We start from the raw sequence: 14,646 nt of genomic DNA on the forward strand, positions 1-14,646 counted from the left end.
CAGCTGGCAGCGAGCCTCTCCGCCCAGGTCGACAGACTCCCACTAGCTCCATACAAGTTAGCACACCAGAAATAGCCGTGTGGGCAGCGGCTCAGGCTAACCGCCCCCGTCCAGGCCCGCCTGACTCCCTGGATCTGAGTTCAGGTGGCTATCCTGAGCCGCAGCGTCCATGCTGCTAGTGCACTGGCTTCAGCAGAGCTAGAGCCAGTCTGTCTAGCCGGGCTGGAGGCTCGGTCCCAGCAGCAGTGCAGACGTAACCTTACTGTTCTGCGGTGCCAGAGCCTGTGAGATTCCCCTCTCCATTCCTGTCAGATCAGCCCTTCTCAGAAGAGCAGAGAGCAGAGGTTAGCATGCTCTGGGGCTTGTTGTATTAGAGGTTTTCTATTGTTTTTGGGTCCAAATTTAGAATTACAGCTTTGACTTGTCTAAATATCCACTGTAAACCAGTATCAATAATTTTCTCCTCTCTGCAGGCCGTGATAGTAGCCTATGGCTTTTATCATCCCTACTTGCTGAATCACCAGATACAGGTGTCTGAAAACCAGGTCTTCTACAAACATCATATCTTGCAGATCATTCTAAGAGGACCGGTACTCTGCTTCTTAGCTGCCATCTTCTCCTTTTTCTTTATCCCAATGGTAAGTTCTTTAAACAACCATCGTTCTAAAAAACATGTTGTGCTAGTTCAGTGGTTCCCAAACTGGGGTTTGTGAACCCCTGGGGGTTCACGAAATGTTACAGGGGGTTCTCAGGGGGGGGGAAAATTCCATAATGGCGGACAGAGCTGGCCCTAGGGACCCCGGGCAGCACGGGACCAGCAGTCTCAGAGCCCCTGGACTTCCAAGAGCTAAACAGATCAAAGCAAGCCTATCTATCACACTGAGGAGATTTAAACTTCAAGACTCCTTCTAAGAAATGGAAAGGGAGGTGGATATTGTTTGCTATTTTTAAAATTAAATAGGCAGCTTGTATTGTTTTTTTTTTTTTAATTATTATGAAGAACAAGTTTAAGCTTTGTTGTAACGTGCATTGTTTGCCTGGACTGCTCAAGACCTGAATGCTTGTGTAGGAGGAACTCTTTGAGTTGGCTTCTTAAATACCTTCCTGCTGTTTCACATCTGATACTCCTTGATGAAACACAGGAGCCTTGTCTTATAACAGGCTTATTCAAAGTGATACAAGCTACGAAAGTGAGATATTGGAAGAGTGTCACCATTTTCATAATGTAATAAAAATACTGTAATAATAATAATTAATAATAAATATCAGAGGGGTAGCCGTGTTAGTCTGGATCTGTAAAAAGCAACAGAGGGTCCTGTGGCACCTTTGAGACTAACAGCTGTATTGGAGCATAAGCTTTCGTGGGTGAATGCCCACTTCGTCAGACGCATTCACCCACGAAAGCTTATGCTCCAATACAGCTGTTAGTCTCAAAGGTGCCACAGGACCCTCTGTTGCTTTAATAATAAATAGTGTGTAATATGCATGTCATAAAAACAAATTTTATATTTCCCAGATCACTGCTTTTATAATTTATACTCCGATAAAGGAGAAAATCCCTGGAAATATTCATTTTGAGGAGGGGGTTTGCGAGACTTGACATTTTAGTGAAAGGGGTTCACAGGTTGTTGAAGTTTGGGAACCGCTGTGCTAGTTGAAAGTGTGACCTAACAAACTTCATTAGTCACATTCAGTATTCTGCCTACTAAAGTATTATACTAATCATAATACACACCTGTAACCTTGTATAATTCAGCAGTTGAAGCCCCGTCACTGAGCAGATTTAAAGCACGTCCACGCAAAGCGCTAGATATTGTAACACAGGAGACGCTCTGACACCAGCTAACGAGTGGATTAAGTCAGTGGTTCTCGTTCCCTCCCAAATCAGTACAGCTGAAAAGACGGTTGCGTCATGACTCCCATCTAGGTCGCAACTTCCTATGGCTGACTGAAACCCCCCAGGTTGGGAACCCATAGACTCAGTGATTTTAAAGTCTTTCCCATGTCAAATTTCTGTGCCACGGAATTTCCAGAACACTGGTTTGTTTCTTGGTTACCTGCTGTCACGTGGCTTAATCAGAACCACTGTCATGCCGTGAAGGCTTTTAGATCACAGGAAGCAGTATGATAATGTGGCATGGACATCAGAAAAATGCTCTGCTGCTATCCTTGTCTATTTGTTTTAGCTTCTCAGGTCTGGACACACTTCAGAGGAAGATCTTTCAGGCTAACAGTAACTTTAAGGCAGCAGGTTGCTGATCATAAACAGATGGAACAAAATTAACGTGTGAGGGTAGGTAAAATAAACATCAAATTACATAAGAAACTGGCTAAAAAGCCTGACAAATATAGTTCCTGTCATTAACACGGCACAAGAACAGAGTAAGTAGATCAGTCAGCAGCTAATTATCAGACTTACCATCCCAAAACAAACGCCTCTGGCTGAATCCCAGGCACTTACAGCCAACTCCTGTTCCATCTTCATTAAATGGAAATCAGTGACGAGCTGAGCTCCCGCCAGCTCTCGGTGTCACAGACAGAGTCCTCTAAACAAAGTCTCTTTATGGAGCTGCTTCTGCTTGATGCCCCTTCAGGCATTTTGTACTGCTTTCGTTTGACTTTTTCTTGAGACTTCCACAGACTGCATCAACTTTTGATATATTCACAGGGTTGAGATGACTTGTCTTCATAATAGTAACCTTGAATTACAAAGCCAGAGTCTGCAAAAACTTGAGAGCTTAATTTAAAATAAGCACAACCTATTTTCCCCTTCTCTGACCCCATTCACCCCCCACACACACACACACAATTTCCATTATACACAATCCAGAATGAGTCATGCACCAATTTACTCCTGTACAAGGGGCTAGCCCACATCCTGTGCTCTTTTAGGCCCCATTTGGAGGACTGAAGTAATTCTTGTGCTGGTTGTCACGCTGTCTGGAATGGCTCACAACTGTGAGTGCCTACCTCAGGGCAAAAAAACAGGACACACAGCCCAAAGTGTTGGTGTGTCAATAGGCAGACTGGGGGCCAAATCCAGACCGCCAGATGCTTTTGAATGGACCTCAAAATATTTTTATTTGCTTATTATCGTTGTTGTTGTTTTTTGTATGATTTTCTCTGGAGTCTGGACCTTGACCAAGAAATTTGGATCTTGACAAAAAATAATTGATTACCCCTGCTAGACTCTCCAGGCTATCTTACTACCCAGACAAACTGAACTCTGTGATAAAAGGTCACTCAAACCAAAAATCACACCACATAAGATTGCTCCCAGTCCCAAGAGACCAGTCACTTACCCGAGATCAGTTGGTACTCTGGATTTTACAACAAAGACAACACCGGTAGCCATTTCTCGAGTAAACTATAGGTTTATTAGCTAAGAAAAGGAAATGAGTTATTGAAAGATTAAAGCAGGTAAAATATATGCACAAGTGAGTCATAGTTTGTAAATCCAAATAGCGGCAGTGATGTAACAAACTGGCAGTTTCCCAAACGTCTTTCCAGGGAACCCAGAAGGTGTCTGGGGATCTCTGCTTTGCATCTGGTACACTTCCCTGTAAGAATCCAAATAGTCTAGAGATGCAGGATCTTTTTTTGAATCCATATTTATAGTTCCTTCTTAGAGGGGAAAAAAAGCTGACAGTGTCTCTATCCACGTGGACTTTTCCTTTTATGACAGGGAGGAATACATTTGAAGTCTTTTGATCTCCAGTCACCACACGCCATGACCATGAAAGTTCTTCATTTGCCTTTCACAAGGCTTCTTTGTAGTTTGATGGGCCATTTAGACACAGGGTGTACATAGGTAAATGATTGCTGTTACTTGTATTGTTCCTGTTGTAATGTAACATTCCACTAGTTTTCATGAAGTTTAAACATCTGAATACACACTTGTACATATAACAGGTACTTTGATCTATGCTAATATGGTTTAAACACCAAACATACTCATAAATTTAACAATTGCTTTGATCTACACTGATACACAAGTGAATTGACCTGTCTCTGACCTGAGCTGACATCTGATCGGCCAGTGCCACACTGGTCTTCTACATCAGTGGTTCCCAAACTAACAACCCGTGAACCCCTTTCACTAAAATGTCAAGTCTCGCGAACCCCCTCCTCAAAATGAATATTTCCAGGGATTTTCTCCTTCACCGGAGTATAAATTATAAAAGCAGTGACCTTGGAAATATAAAATTTGTTTTTGACATGCTTATTACACACTAAAATTAATTATTAATTTATCATTGCAGTATTTTTATTACATTATGAAAACAGCAACGCTCTTCCAAGATCTCACTTTCGTAGCTTGTATCACTTCGAATAAGCCTGTTATAAGACAAGGCTCCTATGTCTCATCAAGGAGTATCAGATGTGAAACAGCAGGAAGGTATTTAAGAAGCCAACTCAAAGAGCTCCTCCTACACAAGCATTCAGGTCTTGAGCAGTCCAGGCAAACAACGCACGTTACAACAAAGCTTAAACTTGTTCTTCATAATAATTTAAAAAACAATACTAGCTGCCTATTTCATTTGAAAAACAGCAAAAATTATCCACTTCCCTCTCCATTTCTTATAAGGAATTGTGAAGTTTAAATCTTCTCAGTGTGATAGATTTGCTTGCTTTGATCTGTTTAGCTCTTGGAAGTCCAGGGGCTCTGGGCTGCTGGCCTCGTGCTGCCCGGGGCCCCTAGGGACAGCTCTGTCCGCCATTAAGGAATTTTTTTCCCCGAGAACCCCCTGTAACAGTTCACGAACCCCCGTTTGGGAACCACTGTTCTACATGGATGAATTTACCCTAAGGACTGGAAATATTAGCGCTTAGAAGCAGAAAAAATTTTAAAACACAATTGTGCAGACAGGTATTCTGTGTTAGGAATGTGTCGTTTTTGGTTAAACCTGTGCGGAGGTAGTCCTGTTTAAATTTCAATCAAAATTTAAGGGTAGTAAATCTCTCAACCACCCCCCCCCCCCCGCAAAACGTTACAAGACTTTTTAACACATCTGCTTCGATGCAATTGATTGATTACTCTAAAGCAGAGGTTCCCAAAGCGCTGGGGGGCGCTGGAACGATCCAGGGGGGCAGTAGTCGCCTTGGGTGCAATTGGGGGGCGTTGAATAAAAATAAGGGGGCGGTGGAAGCATAAAGAGAATATAAGAAAATTTAAAAAAAACGTTCGTACATGTTTCATCTGTTGTGTAACATAGAGTTAAAGTTATAGTGATTACTTTATTTTCCAAATAAATTCACAAATTATAACCGATCAGGTGTCAAGTCCGCCAACAGCTCTTAACAAGCAAGTGTTGGCAGGTGAGCGTGTCGCGCATTGTCGGGAAGTCCAGCATGCATCGGCAGGAATATGTGCATGTAATGACTTGTTTACAATACAGTACTATAAATAGGCGACATGTATGAAATCTAATTTAGATTGTTTCTGACTTGCGTAAAAAGCAGTTAATAATAGTGCAATAAGTATTTAAAATTTTTTATTCATATTCGATACCTTTGATCTTTACGGATTACGGATCACATACAAAGCAAATTGTATTATTGTTGTTTCAATAAAACAGCAATTTACACGTGAGTATTTTTATACATTTTCTTGCATATCTACCGTACATTTCTGTGTCTCTAGTGCTTACTAATAAAATTGTAGCAGGCTTGTGTCGGTACAGTACTATTTGAAGTGTACAGTCAATATATTTGTCATATTTTATTACAATATTAACAAAAACGGGGGAATGAAATCGTAAAAAAACTTAACTATTAACATTTATATCTATCGAATCATCTATGTTAAGTGGTAAATAAGGCGTGTGTTAATAAGGAACAATTATTTAAATAAGGGCAAACTAAGTTAAAACTATTAACTGATTTTTAATTGCATATTGATTATTTTTTAAATTAATTATTTCTTGATAAATTTAGTTTGATATTTGACAATTCAATATCAAATACATATATCTAATGCTGAGCAAAGAACAAAACCCAGTTTTAGTTTCATTAGTATTTTAGTTTGGTTGTCTTTTGTCGTCTTATGCAAAAACCACTGTATACCTGATGTCGTGGGCGATATTCTAATAACACATCTTTCTTTACTATATTGTAGGACGTAGGTAGAAATATAGATACATAAAAGAACGCAAATTTGTCACTGCATCTTTCTGTTTGTTCGCTTAAAGAAGGTAGATTTCCAGGGGGGCGCTGAGTAATTTTTTTTCTGAAAAGGGGGCGGTAGGCCAAATAAGTTTGGGAACCTCTGCTCTAAAGGAACCAGTAAAGTTTCATGTATGTTGTATAAAGTTTGTAACTGACAAAGTAAGCATAACAAACATCATTGTCTCCTTTGATGTGATACCTGAGCCATTGCAGACTTTGAATGGCAAATGACAAGTAGCACAGGGACCCTTGGGCTCACAAGTCCACTAAGTTCCATACAAATGATAACTACATTTTTGTGTCATAGGCTTAGCAGAATTTTTATATTCTTTCCAGTCTCAGTACCTCCCAATTACAGATATTGAACTTGGTACAGGAAGTGGAGGAGGTAAATATTAGAGTGTACTCATACTATTCAAGATGAAGATTAGTCTAGTCTAAAGAAACTCCACTACTGACATTGTAGTGTTCATGTATTTGTTGGATAAATGTGTTAATGTAGTGATTGTTCAGTACAATCACTGTCATAAAATGTATACTTTCTATTACAGTCAGGGTATTTCAATGTTGCAAATTCATGAGTTGCATGTTAAATCAACATGTTCATGAAGGATAAAAAGAATAATTAATTTTTAACTTAGAACAAAATACTTGTATTTATCTTGCAATAACTGAAAACTAAAACTGTTTTCATTTCTTTCTATAGTCTTATGTTCTGCTTGGGCTTGTTATCTTTTTGCCACACATCACTCGGTTAATTATTTGGTGTAAAAACAAGACTGTTGGTAAGTAACAGTATCCAAAAGGAGTGCATTTAATTTTAGATACTCTACTATATTGTTCAGCTGATATATTAAAATATGATTTATTTCACAGTCCCCTTTGTTGTCACAAATTTGAATGAAGCTGTTTTAAAAGATCTAAGGTGCAGTAGAATCCACGGCAAGTTTGTTAGTAATTCTAGTTCCACTGTTTCTATTAGGAACCCACTGATAAACTTTTAGTTCTGGCCTTCCATTCTGCCTCTTTCTGGGAACCTTTTTCCTGGCTTTACCTACTTTGGGCTATAACTGAAGAACACACTGCATCAAGAGTCTCCTCTGACCCCCTTTGGAAAAGAGCATAATAACTGAATAATTTCAGAAGTGAGATCTCTTTCTGATCACTGGCCCTGGCCCCAGTAGTAGTATCTTCCCCCTCCCCAAATTCATATTTAAAAAATATCACAGAATCTGTTGTATATAGAACAGCTACAAGCAAAGTATTCCAGGGGGCAGTGTCAGCTACTTGGAGAGGAGAAACACTGGCGATAGACAAGTACTGTATTCTTCTTCTTCATGTTTATTATGGTTATGCCTAAGGACCATTCAAGAATGGGGTCCTATTGTGGTAAGCCCTCATAAGGTTGTACATGGTCACGTCCCCCAAGAGTCTATAATAGATATAGACCAGACAGACACAGGTGCGGGAAGGGCTTTAATACACAGCAGACTGAGTAATGTGATAGCAGCTAATGGCGTGCTGTTCCACTACTTTGTGTGTGAGAGAGAGAATTTAGTTAGGAAGGGATCAGGTAAGAGGAAAGGGGTGGAGGGTGACAGGGTAGGGGCGAAGAGGGTCAGAGGGCTGGGGGTGGTGGTAAGCCAAGGTGAAGACGGGGGGAGCGTATTGGAACACAGGATTGCCATACAGAGCGAGATCGTTGTTTCACAAATGCCGGGGGTTTGCCTCTGCCAGTTGCCAACACCTACTGCTTCAGAGGAAGCGAAAGGTTTTCCATAGTGCACTGTGAGTGGGGCAAGGGCAGATATTTTTCTCTCACTGGCAACAATCCTTTAATGGCTTGAAGCATGAGATTTGCTTACCCTTATTCTTAATACACCCCTCTGTTGTCCTTTCAGTTCTCCCACCCTGTCCTTAGTTGGAGTGCGCTTGTCTAAGGCTCTAAGGTCCCTGTTCCCCTCCCAGAACTGGCTGCCGAGCATAGAGTCCAGCCTTGTGGGAAGAGCTGGGAGCTTACTTTTTGCAAAGCCCAAGTACCCCTTCTCCTGACCAAAGACTGGATTTGGGGGGAAGAAGGCAGCTTCCCAAGCTGCTGCGGACAAACTGTGTAGGACAGGATTGAAGGCCTCCACTGAGCACATGGGACTCCTTCCTCCCCATGTGGGTGGCTGCTGGCTTGGGAGAGCTATTGAGCTCCCAGGGGGCTGAGTGGCTGAAGAGCTTGGCCCCAGCTCAGTAAGCACTCGGCCTTCCTGGGCAGCAGAGTGAAATTCTCCCACCGAGGCAAAGGCAGAGTGCAGGCAGGGCTGCTGGTGAGTGCTCCCCGCCGCAAGGCCCCGAAAGGCCTGGCCTGCAGACCGGTTTTGTACTGGGCTCGCAAGCTCTGTTAGGGTGTGAGATTTGTTATTTTGTCCAGTCAATTATTTTTTTATTCCAAGAGCTAAACCCGTAGTGTGGACGTAGTTATACCTGTATGAAAGTGCCTTATGCTGGAGATAGCTTATTCCTTTTGCTGTGCAGAAATAGTTATATTGGTATAAGCCCCTTTATACTAATAGAACTGCAGCCACGCTGTAGTGCTTTCCCCATACCACTTACAGACACTGCGGGATGCCTGCTGTGTGTCGACATGCCCCAGGCCTTTCCAGAGGAGCTGTTTGCTGAGCTGGGGCTAGGAGAAGGGGAGGTCCATTGTGCAATGGAAAGGAGTGAGAGTGTGTGATGAGTGCCCTGTGGGACTGTGCGGCTCCTGAGAAGCAGCTATGTCATGGGGATTGAGACAGGAACAGCCCTCAGGTGAGGGGTATCATGGGCGAGGATAGACCCAGGCAAGGAAGTGCACATATGGGAGGTGTTGCCTAATTGGGTGCCTGTAGGTTGGGAGCACATGGGGTGGTTGTGTGTGGAGATGTAGACACAGGCTCTTGCTTTCTTTGGTTTGAAGATATAGACCATTAGCAGCAGTACCTTTCCCTGTCCCCAATCATGCCAAAAGATTTTGCTGCTCCAGAGAGGTGGGGACCAGGGTAGCTTTCCTGCAAGATTTGGACCACAATTTTAAAGGCATTTAACTCCCACTGAATCTCAGTGAGATTTGGGCACCTAATTAGTTTAGGCTACTTTGAAAATCCAGCTTTATTGTATATTTTTCACTAGCTATATCCCTCAGTTTATATGGTTACCCTCTTTCTTGCTCATATCAAAATGACATGTAATAAAACACTTAATACAACTATAAAAACTAAGGAAAAAGAGGATATTGTTTGTATGCACTTTTTCTTTATGGCATTTTGGTAACTTTAGTTGTGTTTGACTCATTTAGCTTTCAAATATGTGTTTTCCTTTGATTCCTGGAAATGCCTGATTACTTCTCTGAATCTGGAAGGGTTTTTTGATATCGGTAGCTCTTCTGTATTTAGTGCACCTGGGACTAAATACACCTCTATCTCGATATAATGCTGTCCTCGGGAGCCAAAAAATCTTACTGCGTTATAGGTGAAACCATGTTATATTGAACTTGCTTTGATCCACCGGAGTGTGCAGCCCCGCCCCCCTGGAGCACTGCTTTACCGCGTTGTATCCGAATTCGTGTTATATCGAGGTAGAGGTGTACTTAACTGACCATCTAATTTGGAGTAGCACTAGAGCTCTATCTTCCAAAGACAGAGAAAGGGATAATAAAAAATGACTAATGGAAGTCCTCTACTCAGACCAGAGCCCCAAGATCCATTAGACCTTCCTGAGCTGTAACAGGGTTTCTGTCATGTGAGTTATCGAAATATTAAACTAAAACACTAACATTGAGTCATTGTTCACCTGGTAGCAACAGTGTGTGAGGTGCTTCTAAGACGAGTCCCCTGCCCTGAAGGCCTTCTTAACATAAGCCTCAGGAAAGGGATGGCTGCAGTGGAAAGCAGCGTGATTAAATTGTCAGATTGACCAGTGCCTTGTTACTTCCACAAGTTTGAGATTTGAGAGAGCAGGAGCATCAGACTAGACTGTTGAAATTCTAGTGTAATGCTTGTTTAATGTTTTGATTTATACAGAACATAAACTAAACTCATGACTTATGGTTGGCAGGTCCAAAAGAGGATGAGGAGTCTCATCGCTTAGAGGCCTTCACTTTTTACCTCAATGAACCTTTGAGTACGGAACGAGTGGAGGCCTTCAGTGATGGTGTGTATGCTATTGTAGCAACCCTGCTCATTTTGGATATATGGTAAGACTTTGTGCTGACTGACACGCCCTGAATTGTCTGATATAAATGTAATGGTGGTGATAATACCTACCTCTTAGATAGCGCTTTTCATCAGTCTTGAATATATGTATCCGCTCAGCCCCCCTGTGAAGTAGCACAGGGCTCTTATCCCCATTGTACAGATGGGAACTGAAGCACAGAGAGGCTAATGATTTGCCCAGAGTCACGCAGGTTGTCTGTGGCGAAGCAGGGAATTGAACTGGCGTCTTCCAAGTCCTCATAGGGCTGTATGTGGGTACATACGGTGTCAGGTGTTGAAAGAGAATGGACTTATTTTATTTTGACTTGTACAAACAATTGCACCAATCCTCTTATCCTAGTTACAAACAAATGTAAACAAATCATACAACCAAACTATTAACAAAGAACTCTTCTCCCCTCTCCATGTGTGAATCAATAAACCCTACCCCTCTTTAACGCAATTATACCAGGCTTCGCATACACCATTCTCAGATGTTTGGAAAAGCCGATCTAGCCACATATTTAGAAAGTCAGATGCTGGCTCTGTCAGGCAAAGAGTTAGGAAGCTGAATTCTGTTCTGGTTCTTATATCATCAACAGAAATGATAACTAAGCTCTGCAGGAGAACTTTGTACTGATATTACATAATCCAGGAAGCTTTCAGATCCTAGGATGAATTTGCAGAGCAGTCAGTTATAAGAATTGCTTTTTAACTTGTAAGCTGGGGGATCACAGAAGCACAATAAAGCGGGAAGCCTATGATGCTATTCATAGTTACTCTTCACAGTGGAACTACATGTTTACTGCTCTCAGATTGCACCATTATATCACTAATATGCAAACTAAAATAATTTTTTTTCTCACCAGTGAGGACAATGTCCCTGATTCCAAAGAAGTTAAAGACAAATTCCATGACCGCCTCATTGAAGCTTTAAGTGAATATGGACCAAACTTCCTTGCCTACTTTGCCTCCTTTGTAACAACTGGTCTTCTCTGGTTTGTCCACCACTCGCTCTTTCTTTACATAACCAAAACAACTCGATTTATGGGACTGCTCAACACATTTTCATTGGCTTTCATTGGAGGACTTCCTCTCGCTTACCAGCTGACCAGTGAATTTGCAGAGAAGTCTCACAATGAAATAGAAGCTATTCAGGTCAGCTGTGTAATCACTTTCTTTGCCAGCATCTTTCAGTTTGCTATATGGATCACAGCTCTGTTCCACGAAAGGGAAACCTTGCATCCTTTGGCGAGGTATGGCGGCAAGGAACATGCTTTTATGTTTGCTAAGCTTGCTCTCTACCCTTGTGTCAGCCTTGGGGCCTTCTTTCTAACCTGCTTGTTAAGTAAGTTCAGCACAGCGATTTTTCACATCATGCAGATTGTAGTCCCCTTTGCTTTCCTTGCCCTGCGCATCCTTGTCAGGATTTCTTTGGCAATTATGAAGTCAATGTTGTCTCTCTCCAGACGGAAGAACGTAGTGTTAGATGAAGAGGAAACATGTTTGTCTCCTGCTGAAACGCTCTCCTAGATTTCCATGCAGCGCATGTGAAATTGTAACATTATTTCTAATTCTAACTGGTGGTGTTCTAACATAGTAGATGACTGGTCTATACTAAAGTCTACGTTGGCCATAACTGGGGCATCTTTAATGTTTAGCTAAAGGGTCTCATGTCCCTTTCTTTAGAAATATAAGTATTTCTGTTACTTGGGTGAGTGGAGGAGCCAAAGAACAGCAGGATCTCCCTCCTTAATGGACTACCCACGAGGAAAAAATACTGCTTGAAGCATTACTGCAGTGATAATGCACTAGAAACACATCAGAAGATAAGCAGCATTAACCTGTTGCTCTGATATACATTATGAAAGTCAGTAACATGGCAACCACCAGCAGAATGGTTGGAAGCGGATTGTGCCGCTATTGAAGGCGGAGGGAGGGGGCTGGAAATTGTGAAGGAGACTCCCTCTCGGCACCCAGGTGGGGGAATCCTCAAAAAACCTTTGTCCTACCCATGTAGAATGCCAGCATCCCTTTATTTTCCTCCTGTGGCCCTTCCGCAAAGTCACCAATCCTGTGGCTGCACTTCAAAAGTTGCTTGTCTTTTGGGTTGCTCTACTGAGCATGTGCAGGCTGGAAGGGAATGTGTGGCCCATACACAATATTTCCCAGACGACCCTAACACAAACACAAATCCATTAAGTCAATCACCTGGTGTTGTTTTTAAAAAATATTTCTTAACCTGACAGGATTCATGTGAATAGTTATTTCAGGGTGTGAACCAGCCATATTCACCTCCTCCTGGGAAGAATGTTAAGAGCTGTGGGACCTGAAGTAGTTCTGTCTTCAGCTCTGAAACAAAGCTGCCAGCCAGAGATGAAAGACGTTTCTGCACTTCTCTCCATCATCCTATTAGCCCCCAGGGGAAACTCCCCAACAACAATCTGCACCTGGAAATGTGATTTAGGGGACACTGGGAGCATGCAGCTGCTGTTCTTAACCTAATTCCTAGGTATGTGAGGGGCCTTTTCCCTATCTAGAGGCTGCCCAGGGGGTTAATATGATAACTCCCATAGGCTGCACAGCTCTAGGAGAGAACAAGGAGAACTGACCCAGCAGGAGGAGTTACAGTGCCTAGGTGGAAGGGAACTCCTTTCTCTTAGTTCCCCCACCCTCTTCTATGTGTGGAAGGAAGTTGTTACTTTGGGCCATGTGCCGCAGGTACACCTTTCCCTTGAAGAAGTCTGCAGGCTACATATTTCTCTCGGATAGAGTCATTAGCTTGCATTGTGAAATGTCTGTGCCTCATACTTCTGCTCTATTTAAAACTATGTGAGGAATCATGTTTACTCTTAAAAAACACTATAGCAAGTAAGTAGAATAAATCTTACTGAAAACCACTTTAAAAAGTTAGTCCAGTTCAGATTGCATTGAAAGCACCTCTCCTTTTAGTACAGTGCACTTTGCCACCAAAATGTAGCAGTTGGTATTCTGCACCCTATTCTGAAGGGTTGTGTCTTGGGGAATATCAGTTTGTTTGGGGGTTTTTGTACCTGGTTTATGGTGAATAGCTTACAGTGGGGTTGTGTATTATGTTGCATATTGCTGTTCAGTGTGAGATCTGATAAAAGCAGTTTTGGTTCTGTTTTTGTTCTCATTGGTTTTAATGCTGCTATGCAATTGATATATTTGTATTTGTAATAATTTCAGATCAGTTAAAAATCAAAGCATCTAATGTATTTTTGTTCAGATTAAATCAAAACCTGATGATTAAAATTGAAACAATGTATTGGGAATATGTCTTTTTTCTTGAAAAATATTATTGTTCCATCTTTAACTTTAGCATCTTTGGACTGGAGTCTTAATTCATGTAATGGGATAAATCTACTTAGAACACTGATGTGTTTTGGCCAGAGGGTGAATCTGTAGGGTGCTATTTATATTCCTTTAACCATTCTTTTTCCCCCTTCAGCAAACTGTCTCTAGTCACCAATGATGTTAAATAAATTGGAGCCATGTACTCCTACATGTTTGTGAACTCATGGACTTACGTGAGAAGTCTACTTATGCATTAGAGGGAGAGTTTGGTCTAAGAAGATGAGGAAGCAGGGCATATATTTCCTGCATTAGACCAGGTTTGTGTGTTCGGTAAAGCTTTGATGCTAACATCAATCCCACTAAATTTGAAGAAATCCTGACTCTCTTGTGAGGCTAGATTTAGTAGTTGAAAGATAAAATGGTTTAGACTCACAGGTTCATAAACTTTAAGGCCAGAAGGGACATCATGATCATCTAGCCTGACCTCCTGCACAACGCGGCCTCAGAACCTCACCCCCCCACTCCTGTAATAGACCCCTAACCTCTGGCTGTGACAGCAGCACTCCAGTGCGGCATGTCCTACAAACAGTTTTTGTTCCTGCTCTACAAGAGCAGTGAATTAAACTAGATAAACTCACTGCCGGACATAATCATGTTGATTAAATACCACCTTTGTTTTGAACCCCAATTATATTGGAAGAGTGGTGGCTAGCAAAGATTTAAGAGTCCCTTCCACAGAGAGCATTTTTCTACTTGTAACCCAGTTCACAATTCTCAATTCAAATTAGCCATTCAGGTATGGTTCAACGTAATTTTCCAAACCCCTACATACATTTGGGGACAAACTTGACCTGAAAGTTCCTTTAAGAAGGAAGAGTGCTGGCTTTAGATTGGTCTGACGTGTCTCTTTGTAAGTTCTGATGAAACAAGCTGCATTTTC

The 14,646-nt window shown here is 41.8% G+C and overlaps 1 protein-coding gene across 2 annotated transcripts in view; it reads left to right on the forward strand.

Annotated features, from left to right (window-relative positions):
- Positions 1–13,675, forward strand: part of TMEM175 (transmembrane protein 175) — a 40,917-nt gene extending 27,242 nt beyond the window's left edge. For both annotated transcript variants that reach the window (XM_054032638.1, XM_054032637.1), the window contains 4 exons: positions 474–638; positions 6,875–6,953; positions 10,252–10,390; positions 11,258–13,675. In XM_054032638.1, coding sequence (XP_053888613.1) covers positions 474–638; positions 6,875–6,953; positions 10,252–10,390; positions 11,258–11,921 — 1,047 coding nt within the window. In that variant the 3' untranslated portion in view covers positions 11,922–13,675. The remainder of the gene's footprint in view (positions 1–473; positions 639–6,874; positions 6,954–10,251; positions 10,391–11,257) is intronic.
- Positions 13,676–14,646: the final 971 nt, after the last annotated feature.

Source organism: Malaclemys terrapin, chromosome 6 (genome assembly GCF_027887155.1).
Source record: "Malaclemys terrapin pileata isolate rMalTer1 chromosome 6, rMalTer1.hap1, whole genome shotgun sequence".
Lineage (NCBI taxonomy): Eukaryota > Metazoa > Chordata > Testudines > Emydidae > Malaclemys > Malaclemys terrapin.